Genomic DNA, 12,881 nt, shown 5'->3' on the forward strand with positions numbered 1-12,881 from the left:
CAACCATTACCTATTCTTAGTCACCATCAGAAAACAACTATTACCTATTGTACTTATTTGACTTGTGGTCTGTTCTATCACGTTCAACCCTCTCTAAATCCACGTGTTATCCTCTCTTTGCTCTCAAAACCAGTATCACTTTTTAAAATAAATTATCATGTTTCATCATCATCATCATCATCATTATTATTATTATTATTATTATTATTATTATTATTATTATTATTATTATTATTATTATTGCTGCTACTCAAAATGTATGGGCAGCTTGCATTTGAAGCTGAATTGCAAAGGATACATGCAATCCACTATATGGCATCAAATCCCTGTACAACGCAGGAATCTGGAATACTACTAGGAAAAAGAGAATCACGGCGTGCCATTGGCCAAACCCCCACGACGTCTCTTGTCGTCAGTCGCCACGACGGTTGGGCAGCCGTGGCTGGGTCAGCACATACACGGGCTCGCACGGCACGGCTTCCTCCCCCGTTGAGTCTACTCGTGAGCAAGCAGCCGTTTGTTTACCCCCGAGCTCCCGGGCATTTAAACCCCTTCACCCACCTCGACCCAGCACAAGAAAAATAAAGGAATTAAAAAGAAAAAACTAAAATATCCGTTTCGCCGCACCGGCCTCCTCCTCGCCGGCCGCCGCGGCGACCGAGCGCGTCGTCCAACGCAAGGCTCGATCCCGTCGCGCCGCCCCATGCACCCATTCTGCTGCGTGCCCCCGGTCCCCGTCTCCCCCGCCGCCTCTGCCGCCGCCGCGGCCACGCCGGCCGCCTCGTCCGCGGTGGCCGGGGCCCCCGCCGTGATGCCGCCGCCGCCCCCGCCTCTGCCGCCTCCTCCCCCGCGGAGCAACTCGGCGCCGCCGGAGCGGCGCGCTCTGCGCTGGGCGGCGGGGGGTGGTAGCGGGGGCGGCAACTCCCCGCCGGAGGGGGTGAAGCTGAACGAGATCGTCGGCGGCGGCATCTCCGGGATCCTCTACAAGTGGGTCAACTACGGGCGCGGGTGGAGGCCGCGGTGGTTCGCGCTCCACGACGGCGTGCTCTCCTACTATAAGATCCATGGTCCCGACCGCATCGTCCTCTCGCGCGAGACCGAGCGCGGCGCCAAGGTCATCGGCGAGGACTCCCTCCGCCGCCTCTCCCGACCCTCCACCTCCTCGTCTTCCTCCGCGCACTCCAACGGTCACCACCTACCCCGCAAGCCTATCGGCGAAATTCACCTCAAGGTCAGCATCCTCTGTTCGAATCGCCTCCATGATCTCCAGATCCATCTCGTCCGGTTCTTACGGTGAAATGGATTGCGTGTGCAGGTGTCGTCCGTGCGGGAGAGCAGATCGGATGACAGGAGGTTCTCGATCTTCTCGGGGACGAAGAGGCTGCACCTCCGGGCGGAGACAAGGGAGGACAGGGCGGCGTGGGTCGAGGCGCTGCAGGCGACCAAGGAGATGTTCCCGCGGATGTCCACGAGCGAGATGGTGGGGCCAGGGGACACCGCAGCGGCCGTGGCTGTCTCCACCGAGCGCCTAAGGCAGCGGCTGCAGCAGGAAGGAGTCAGCGAGGCGGCCATTGCTGACAGCGAAAGGATCGTGCGCACCGAGTTTGAGGTCTTGCACAAGCAGCTCATGCTCCTTAAGCAGAAGCAGACGCTCCTCCTGGATACCCTCCGTCAGCTAGAGGTATTGCTATTCATTGTACTATACTTAATTGTGCGTGAGGTTGGTATTTGTAGTTTCCTTGGCATGGTGTGATATTGCGGCATTTTTTGCTTGCTTAAGTTAATTCAAGGAAAAAAAAGTACGGGGGTACTTTACTTATGAACATTTTATGTTGGCTGAACCATCTGACCATAGTGTCCTTGGAAAATTTGAATTCTAGTGGTCACTCTATTTAACATGCTTTAAGTTTTCTGTTTATATTAATTTTCTGACTCTGTTGCTTTAGTGACCATGTCAGATGTACTTCAACTGTTAATAATTGAATGTACTATGGAAATTGAGTAATGCAGCATATCTGATATATTATTTGATGGAAAATGAAATTCTCGCCTTAGTTATATGTACTATTTACTAGGTAGTCCTTCATTTTACTTCTATGTCTTTTAGGAATTATTTCTTTCTATCGATGGCGTATATTAATGTAAATGGAATATAGTCAATCTTCAGATATATCTAACTGCCTTAGGAATAATTTTTTCTGGTCAGAACTGATAAAATGTTATCTACGCCTCAGTGCGACATGATTTCAGTTTAGTTGCTATTTTCTGTGATCTGGTTGCCAACCATCCCATTGTACAGACAAGGCCCTGTTTTGGAAGTGGGACAAGTTTCCTGTTTGTGTTCCAACTTCCAAGCAGTGCTTAATATTTTTTTTGCATTGTTTTTCTAACTATTTGATGAAATAAGAAATCAAAGAGGTTTCATTAGCTAGTACAGAGCCTTTTTTCTTTGTCAGGAAATTGCTATGCCATGATGTTTCCTTAATTGAAAATATACCTCCCGTTGTTACTTTAGTCCAGCTCCTTGTCATCCAGATTGATTGTTCAATTTGAGATTATGTGATATGCTAGAAAATGTAATGGATATCTTTGCATCTCATTTTGGGGAAAGAACCCTCCCCTTTCCGGACTCTCTTTAAATCATGCATTTCAGTTCTCGATTTGTTATCTTAAAAATGTTAATGGAAGCTAGGAAGGATCATGTGGAATTTATGATGATTCTCATTACTTTTGCTACTTATTATATTTAATAGGAAGTGTGGAATTTATTAATGTCTTCTGCTCATAAATAATGCGAGTTTCAAGTTATTAACTGCACTACATTTGCTTGGTAAGGATTAAGGGGGTTCCTTTGTGCGCACTTAGTTGTAGGCATGCCTACTTCATATCTGATCTCCAGCTGTTGACTACATTATACCTTTCAAATATGGTATTGAACATGTGCATCTGTAAAGCATTCCCATTTTGGTACATGTCCACATGTGTTGGACACATTACATCTTGTGCCATACTGGGACATATGTGTTAAACACATTGCTTTGCTTCTTACCTATGTTGTTTTAGTGAGTAATAAGGATAAGGATGCCAGATGAGTAATGCTGAGTAATTGTCAAAATCTTAAAGAGGGAGGGTAAGCAGAGTCTGCCACACCATCCGCTCATTCCCAATCTTAACCGTGGGGACGCCTCCAGCAGATATATCAAATGTGACAACGTGTCCTTAGGAGCTTAACTATCCTCTTGAGGGGCTTTGGGCTTAACAATGTATTGACGGCAATGCTGGCGAGCCGGCATAGCAGCCTAAGGAGCAACTGTGTCGCTGAAAAGAAACAAGGACCTGATCTGAGTTCAGGACAGAGGGATGGGTGTGGACAGAAAAGGTAACAATAACACTGCAAAAGGGTCAGATTAAGAGTAGGTGATGGGGGTAAAAACGGCGGTCTACAGGTCTTTTTAGAGGGATTTACCAATGGGTTATTTCAAATTTTGCTTGCTGTATTCCAGTAGTTCTGATTGTAGATTCTGATTTTTCTCTTAAGTACTGTTGGATTTGTACAGAATTCGTGTACTGATTTCCTCTAATAAAGTGTTCTTTTTTGTGCCTTGCTGTAGACAGAAAAGGTCGATTTGGAGAATACCCTTGTAGATGAGAGCCAAAGACAGTCAAAAGAGTACGGATCCACTTCTAGATCAAAGAATGAGAAGTATAGTGGTATGATAACCGGTGAATAGTTTGTCCCTGTCATGTTACGCCACTACACCTGTCATTGCTATGTGCTGTTTCTTGCTCTGGTTTGTGGGAAAGAAATATTGCTAACATTTATAGTGCAACCTTTTACGAAGGGGAAATTCAATACATGTTACTCATAAAAACAGTTTCCCTTGATAAATACCACTCCAAAGTTGCACTATCTTGATTATTTAGTGTTACATATCAGAATATCTACATTTCTTGAACTGCCAAACAATGTAGGCCTTGGTTTGGATCTGACTTAGATTTTCTGTCTGGTTGCCAAAACTAGAAGCAAACTATTGTCTGCCATGCACAGTGGCGGATCTAGACATTTTTTAAGCCTGGGCAAACCTAACGATAGATAACAAATTAACAAGTAAACAAAAATACATATAGCATTTTATCATGAATAAGAAGCAAAATTGGGCTGCTGGCTAATAACCAAGTATGATAATTAGTGCTAATCTAATGGTGTATGTGCAGCTAGGCTAATGGTTAAGCACTATATTTAGCTCTAATGCATGGATGCATGTGGCGGAGCCCGGGTGCCTGCCCGTGCTGGCCGGGCCTTGGCTCCGCCGCTGGCCATGCATTAGTAATTGTGAAATATCAGATAAAGATGACTGCTTTTTCATGATAAATATCCAGGATAGATTTGCTCTTATATGTAGCTCTTGACGTTCATTTCTTCAGTATTGGTTTAATCTCTTTTTGATTTTTTTTATGGCTAGTTCAAGTATTGTTCCTGCTTTTTCAGAAGGAAGTGCTAGTGAATCTGATGATTATAATGAACCACAAGATCCAGCTGAAGACGAAACTGACGATGATGAGAATATATATTTTGATACACGAGATTTCCTGTCATCAAGTTCTTTTAAAAGCAGTGGATCTGATTTCCAAAGATCAGAAGCTGGTTCGGATGATGAGGATGATTATCCAATGGATGGTATTGATACCTCTATGAAATCCGTTGGAATTAGTTACCCATATGTCAGAAGGCGTAAGAAGCTGCCAGATCCAGTCGAGAAAGAGAAGGGTGTAAGCTTGTGGTCAATGATCAAGGACAATATAGGAAAGGATCTAACCAAAGTTTGTCTGCCTGTTTATTTCAATGAACCACTCTCATCTTTACAGAAATGCTTTGAAGATCTTGAGTATTCCTACCTTATTGATCGCGCTTATGAATGGGGGAAAAGGGTATTTCTTCTTCCTTTCACTATTTAATATGTTCATGGGCATGCATGTGCATTTTCAAATAACATTCCAAATAAAAGCAAATTAAGAGTTTGAACCGTGTATCCTCCAACTTGCATCTATATGTTTATTTGATGGATATACTTCCTTCTACTTACGTGTAGCATATATCCAATTTTCTGAGATCAATTTGCTTGTGGTCTATACGTATAACACAATTGGGATCTCTATTATTTAGCAAACATATTGACTGCTTAGTTCAAATGTGCTTGCCTTTCAGAATGCCTGTCCTACAGTTGCACCACCAGATGCCATCCCCTTTCTTGTTCTATGTTGTACACATTTATTTAATAATTTCTATTTTGTTTCATTAATTCAGTCTAGTGAATTCTCCATTAAAAGTTGCAGCATTGCTATACATTAGTATGGCTGAGACTGTCTCCAACTGTTAGATTTCCCTGCAAAGGCAACATATTTATTTTCTCTGCATCCAATTTGTGATAAAATGTTTATCTGCACATTTCTGTCATGATTAGTTTGCTGCACCTTACATTTCCTATGCTAAAAACTCAGGGCAATAGTCTGATGAGGATCCTTAGTGTAGCAGCATTTGCTGTTTCTGGCTATGCATCTACGGATGGAAGAAGCTGTAAGCCCTTCAATCCACTTCTTGGGGAGACCTATGAAGCAGATTATCCAGACAAAGGCCTCCGTTTTTTCTCAGAAAAGGTTTTGTCTGTGGACCTTTGAAAGCTACTTATATTTTGTAATATGAAGAAGATTTTCTTACTATCGGTTCAGCATAGCCAACCTTTATAACTTAACACAGACTTTTTAAAGTAGTACTACTGCTTTTGTACAGGCATGATAATCCAGTTAGTAAAGGTTTGGCAGAAAAAATGTATTACAAAGTTGTCACTTGACTGTTCCCTGACACCAAAGCCATGTTACATTATGTTGGTACCTGTGTCTTCTTGGTAAATGTTACATTATGTTTTAAATTTTTAATTCGTAGTTCTATTTCTTCCGATTGTCCGTATTTCTCTTTATGTTCACAGATCACTGGAAACTCTGTTCTCTGACTATTTGATCATCAGATGGTCTATCCTGTATATGCTTGAATATTTTTCCCCTATAGATTATTGTCTTCTGCTAGTTCTATTTGGATTTGCATTTTGGTTGATTAAGACTCTTCAATATGACTTGCCAGGTTAGTCACCATCCTATGGTGGTTGCATGCCATTGTGAGGGAACTGGGTGGCGGTTTTGGGCAGATAGCAACCTAAAAAGCAAGTTCTGGGGTCGCTCCATTCAACTTGATCCTGTTGGTGTGCTAACCTTGGAGTTCGATGATGGTGAAGTTTTCCAGTGGAGCAAGGTACCATTACATATTTAGCAAGAAGTGGTTAGATCTTTGGTCTGTGGAAATAATTCACTTGAAATATTCTATCTCAGGTGACAACTTCCATTTACAATCTCATATTGGGTAAACTGTATTGTGATCATTATGGTACTATGCGAATACAAGGCAATAATGAATATTCGTGCAAGTTGAAGTTTAAGGAGCAGTCAATTATTGATCGTAACCCACATCAGGTATGCTTGTAAATTTAGTGCATTTTGTGTCCATGTCAGCTCTTTCTGGTTTCTGTTTTTTTATTCCCTTTGTAGTTATTATCACACCTCACACATGAAAAACTCGGAAGAAAAGCAATAATCATATCCAAACCATATGAAATTTGTACTTCTATATTACACTGGTGGATGATGATCCACATATGTTGGATGAATTTACTAGTACTATTCTTGCTGAACCCAATTTAAACCTAAAACATACTCACTCACTTCCTGTTTCTTTTTATACGGCTTGTTTTGAGCGGACACAAGTATTAAGGAGATAGAAAAGTATGAAAACAAGGGAAAGACGGGTTAGATGATCATGCTACCCATAGTTGAAAATCTTGGAGATACAGGAGATAATGAATAATGAGTTGTTTCTTATTAATGTAAGAGGGACTATGTGATCAGCATGGTTGTTACGCTGAAGCAGCAAGGCACACAGAAGAAGGCAAGGCAGTGCTTGGCCTTGCCTCACAGGAGAATGAAGGGTGCAAGGGCCAAGGAAAATGGGATGGAAGGTAGCAGGATGTTGATTAAGGTTGTGGTCACTTCTTCCTTGCCACAGCTGACTTGCTGTCACAGATCCCACACACTGCCATCAGATGTAGATCCAGATTGCAGTTGTTGCAGCTTACAACTCTTGAATCTCTGGTGGTGGCAGTGGACAGCGAGGTGAGCAGAGGCGTTGAGCTGTTGCAGCCATGGATTTTGAGCTCATACAGAGGTGGCTGGCAGCCAGATCGATCTCAGCAGTGGCCTAGTGATCTGTTATTCTGCTTGTCATGGCGTCTGGTGCCTGGTGGCATGCGATGTCGCTTAGGGCACAAAACACGTGGCTATGATGCTGATGTTGGGCTTTAGTGGGCTGGCAGCCTGGGCAGCCTAGCTTAGTGCGCTACTGGCCCTTTTATCAATTTCCCCCATTTTCTTGCTAATTTCTCTACAATATTGTACACTAATCACGCCTCAGCCACCTTATGTGGCATCGCTTTGCTTCACGCCTCACATGCTATGGTGCTGAGACAGAGGTGTGTCCCCTTAAACTGCCTTAACAGCATAGGTGATCGCGTAAACAAGGAATATAAGCAATGAATTCACATGTGTGTCTTATATTTGACTTGTGAAAAGAATTGGAGGGACTAAGGGATAACGATACACAGTTGGTATGGATGCATCGACTGCACTATAAATGTTGAATCCATAAGTTTAGATGGGATATCTAGTTCACTATTTACACGTTCAGTATTGTGTGAAGCAAATCTAATGGGTTCTACTTACTAATATGTTCTTTTTTTTTTGAATTTTCTCTGATAATTTCACTATTTTAGCCCTAAGACCTAGTGCTCAAGTTCAAGTGTACATTGCATTATGAAAAGCCGTTTCTTTATTGAGTGAAAAGCTATCACGATAATGATTGTTATTGGCTTGTTTTAGTGTTGGAATATTTGTATTTGCATGTTGTGCCGTGAGAGAGAAAATGTAATAGTACTTTTTACAGTGAAATGGAATGTGAGCAGTTTTTTAGCTTACACAAAATGAACTATTGAAAGATCCTTTACGTGGAGAATAAACGATATGGACATCCCATTTAAATAACTCTTCATTTTTCTATACAATGAAATTTTGTTGAGAATTTGGAATGGATACAAAATATTCTGCATTACCTAGCTATAGATTATATTGAAATGCACATATCTACCATTTAAGCCTTTTTTTTCCTATGTTTGTGAAAGTGCCATGACTCTCTCATAGTGCATTGTTTATGAAATATCTTAGTCCATCTAGCATATTTTATTCAGGTGAATTAATGTATATGCAGGTACAAGGTGTTGTTCAGGACCGAAGTGGTCGAACTGTTGCTACACTCTTTGGGAAATGGGATGAAAGCATGCACTATGTGATGGGTGATTGCTTTGGAAAAGGCAAGGGATCTGAAAATTTCTCAGAGGCCCATTTGTTGTGGAAAAGAAGCAAACCACCTAAGTTTCCCACCAGATACAATTTTACTCGCTTTGCAATCACATTAAATGAACTTACCGCTGGATTGAAGGTAAATATACTTATGGTCGCAACAAGTTATCATATTCACTTCATACTGAGATCTGACTAACAACAACAACCAGGAAAAACTGCCACCAACAGACTCTAGATTGCGACCAGATCAGCGATGCCTAGAGAATGGTGAGTATGAAAGAGCAAATGCTGAGAAGTTGAGGCTTGAACAGAGACAACGACAGGTTAGTCTGTTACACCTTTCGCATTATATATTCTGGTAAAGCATGCATTAGTTAAAAGCAACTGAATCCAGAAACAAACGTTTGCATCAGCTGCATTTCAGAATTTCCATGCCGGAGTCCAACTGCTGTACATAGGCCAAACTATATTAAGTTTGAAGTAACACTGGGAGTCTGCAGCTTATTCTACTGCAAAACCAACCCAGAGTAGTGGAAGAAAGAACAAATAATTTGGAAGAATGGAAATAATTTGTTATTTGTTATTGATAGTGCTTTTTACTTGGTAATCTGCACCTGGCATTAACAGGCCAGCTATAGATAAAGTCCCCCTCCCCTTCACTAAAGATGTTGAATTCATCAAAGTTTAGCAAGGGGCCTTATTTTTCTGAGGAAGTAAATAAAATTGGAGAACACCGCATACTAAAAGCAAGTAAACTAAAGTGCCAAATAGTGCACGATTTTGGGTCAGAAAACAATGAATCGAGTCCGTGTGGGTGTATCCATCATGAAATGACACCAACTATGCTGCTGCAGGCACGGAAGATGCAGGAGAGCGGGTGGAAACCTCGGTGGTTTGCAAAAGATAAAGCTACCGACACATACCGCTACCTTGGTGGTTACTGGGAATCCAGAGAAAAGGGCAGCTGGGAAGGCTGTCCAGATATCTTCGGACAAGTTCCTAACGATTTGATGATAACTGACTAGGCTTTGAGTAGGTTACAGGTCTTCTGGTTCTCTGCTTTTATTCTTTCTGTGGGATCACTTGATTCCAGATTTTTTAGCGGTTTATATTAGAGCAATTAAACGGGTCTTGGCCTGTAAGGAGAGGCTGTGCTTCAGACATATTGTTTTCGTACATAATAAGTGAGGTTCGTCCAAAGTGTCGCTTCGAATCAGTGTTTTCTTGTGAGGATTGCATGCTCACAAGTTCAGAGTGCTTTATCATAGGCCATCTGTGTATACCAGACATGTAAAATGTTCTGAAGCGCAAAAGAATGAAATTCAGCATTCATGTCTCTTTAGGGTGTGTTTGAGAAGAAGGGGATTGAGGAGATTGGGAAGATATGCAAAACGAGGTGAGCCATTAGTGTATGATGAGTTGAGTATTAACTATTTTAAATTTAAAAATGGATTAATATGATTTTTTAAAACAACTTTCCTATAGAATTTTTTTTATAAGAAACGTACCGTTTAGTAGTTTGGGAAGCGTGCGCGCGGAAAACGAGATGTTTTCTCTCTCAATCTCCCAGTTCACCCGGGAACGAACTAAGCCTTAGTGCAGTTATCGATTGTTTTGGAATGTAGCGTCTGTGTTCTTTAGTGCGGGCTGCGTTCGGCAGATAAAAAGAAGAAAATTTTTCGTTTTCCTTTCGTGAATTACTAAATGGTGCCTTTTAAAAAAAACACTATAGAAAAGATATAAAAAGATGTTAGTCAATTTTTTGAGTTTGAAATAATTAATACTTAATTTATTACACCTTAATTGTTCATATTTCATATAAGAAGAAAGAAAAAGATCGAGAAGATAGTATTTAGTCATTACAGTATTATATTTCAATTGCCGAAAGAAGAGTATTATTATCTTTGGTTATGTAAATAAAGGTAGTTATAATATCCTTAACGGCCCACCGGACCGTGGCGTTCTGAGGCCACAACGAAATGCTCCAGCCCATTTATCTCCTCTGTCCTGGCTACATGCGCGGCAGGCAATCAAGTCCAAGTGCTGACTGCGCCGTTGTGGCGTGGTGTCTGTGGCACACACCCCATCTCTTCAGCGCTTGCACATGAGTACATGGCTCGCCATCAACCGCATCCAACACCGTCCCGCGCCGACGCTGCCGTGGCAGCGCCACCACGACGCATCACGTACTACGCGACGCTCGCCATCACAAGGCCTCCGCTTGCTGATAAACCGCCCGCCCCGCGTCTTGGTGTGGATACGTTGTTCGTCGCCGTCCGCTCGCTTTCATCCAGGGACGCCATCTGAACAAAGTACATAGCAGCGATTTCTTCAGTGGCATTTATAATGCCGTACGCGCCTTCGTTTTCTCATGGTTTCCTCTAGGAACAATAATGTTGGGGGAGCAAGTAGGACCGTTGCGTTCACGATGGCCACCTTTCAGCCCCCGCGCCACTGCAGCGTGAACCGCCGACAGCGCGGCCCCACCGTGTGCCCGTGTGCCCCACGTGGCATTGTCGTGCCACTGGCTGACCGTAAAGTTGAGACGTGCATTCGATGAAGGCTGTATTTACATCTCCAAACTTCAGTCCTTTTCCATCTCATCAACATGACATACACACATAACTTTTCAGTTACGTGATCTCTAGTTTTAACCAAAATCTAAACTTTGTGCTGAACTAAACACGGCCGAAATTCATTCCATTCAGTTCCACTTTCCACCGATTAGTTTTTCTAGTACTGTTTTTCTAGTGGATTTCCTTCCGTTATCATTGAAGCACAGAGAGTGGAGCGGCATGCAGGGTCAACGGAGCTCAGACACCAAGACAGCAACGTCACCTGGAACCGACCCTGCTACGGCCTACTCCTACGGTTGTACTCCAAGAAACTTCTGTGTCAGGGACGACGACCTGCAGCTACACGACGGACGAGCCGCATGCATGCATGCATCGCGTGCACGCCGCTCGAAAGCCGCTCGAAACCGAGACCAACACAGGAACACAGGAAGGCAACCCCGGCCCGCGCGCGCACGAAGGCCCGCGCGCGAAGGAAGCAGGACATGGGCCCCCGCGCTTGATTGATCGATCGGCATCGCCGCATCGGCAGATGCGGCGCGCGCGTCGATCTGTACGTACTCCTACGCGGAAACCGATCGATCCCCTGCACTGCACTGCACAGGACACAGGGCGGCCTTGCCGTTGCCATTGCCGTGGATAGCTAGGTCGAGATTCCCTGCAACGCATGCCCTGCCACCGTATTAAACGAGCTGCTGCCCGCCTAGATGGAGTACTGTAGAATACGGTAGCTAGCTCAGCTGGGAGGTTGCTGCGTGCGCCCCAGAGAGCGCGTCAGCTCGAGGCCCGCCGTGTCGTCGTAAGTCTAGGGCTCTAGCTAGGCGCGTTGATCTTCTGGGCGTCGGAATATCCAGATCGGTTTTGAAAACAATTTTCTGATGCCCGTGACCCGCAAACGCGCAGGGACATGCGGAGATCCGACGCGACGGTCGTTTTGATAGGTAACAGGTTTGTTAATTAACTCAGGATTTGGGCTCTGAAGTTAATTTGTCGTGCACTATAGCTGTTGGCAGCTACAGCCGCGATGATGGCGTTCAGAATTTCACTGATGAAACACCTTTTGCGGCTATTAAAGAGTTGATTAGTGCAACATTACTCCGCCAAATTAGCGCCATCATTAGCACCAGCATTTGTCACCAAAATGCCAGCACGAACATAGCCAATGTCATGTGCCCATGTGCATGATCTTAATGATGACTTGCGGTCGAATTTGCATTCGTACGTTTGTCTCTTATCTGTCCCCGAAACGTCACAATTCTTTTTCTACCAGTCAAACAGTGAACATTTCCCTGTTGCCATTTGTCCTAACGGTGCCAAACGGGCAGATAGCCACTTAAGCATGCATTCTTAATCACTGCACAGATGACATCGTTCTGACGCTGAGCCCTCACCTTCTCGTCCGTCCATCACAACCCTAATGTGTCCGGTGTGAGATCGAAATGAACGTGATCATGGTCTCATGGAGGCCAAAGACTGACACACCGGACCCACCAGTGCAGCATGCATGCATGAATTGCATCCATGGGACCCACGGTTCTCCCTTCTCCACAACCCTCTCATCAAAGCTCTCCCAAGATACGTCCCTTTCGCCAAATGAGGCACTGTCTCCCCCCTCCCCCCTCCCCGCCCACTACAGTCGCCTTGCACCAAAGAAAAGCAACGGGAGAAAGGCAAGGAAACAGAGAGAGAGAATGTGTGTCTGTGTGTGCGAGAGAGAGAGACGCAGCAGCTGCTGCCTGCTGCTGCTGCGTATTCATTCATGTACGCACAGTGCAGGTGGTCCTCGTCACACTCAAGGAATCGATCGGTCAGGAGACCTGGACCTGCACCGCTGATCGTCGCCTGTAA

The 12,881-nt window shown here is 43.9% G+C and overlaps 1 protein-coding gene across 4 annotated transcripts; it reads left to right on the plus strand.

The window, feature by feature from the left end:
- The first annotated feature begins 529 nt into the window (after nt 1–529).
- LOC9270471 (oxysterol-binding protein-related protein 1C) lies at nt 530–9,797 on the plus strand. 4 transcript variants are annotated; one of them, XM_015776468.3, is made up of 10 exons: nt 530–1,231; nt 1,316–1,681; nt 3,612–3,723; nt 4,490–4,929; nt 5,500–5,655; nt 6,137–6,304; nt 6,382–6,522; nt 8,366–8,596; nt 8,670–8,783; nt 9,315–9,797. In XM_015776468.3, exons 1-10 carry the CDS (start codon nt 704–706, stop codon nt 9,483–9,485), a joined length of 2,427 nt encoding a protein of 808 aa, XP_015631954.1. In that variant the 5' UTR covers nt 530–703; the 3' UTR covers nt 9,486–9,797. The 4 variants fall into 4 exon arrangements, with proteins under 4 accessions (XP_015631954.1, XP_015631955.1, XP_015631956.1 ...); XM_015776469.2 differs by having other exon boundaries at nt 3,612–3,711; XM_015776470.3 differs by having other exon boundaries at nt 1,078–1,231; nt 3,616–3,723.
- Nucleotides 9,798–12,881: the final 3,084 nt, after the last annotated feature.

The sequence above is a fragment of the Oryza sativa genome, chromosome 3 (genome assembly GCF_034140825.1).
Source record: "Oryza sativa Japonica Group chromosome 3, ASM3414082v1".
In the NCBI taxonomy this organism is placed as follows: domain Eukaryota; kingdom Viridiplantae; phylum Streptophyta; class Magnoliopsida; order Poales; family Poaceae; genus Oryza; species Oryza sativa.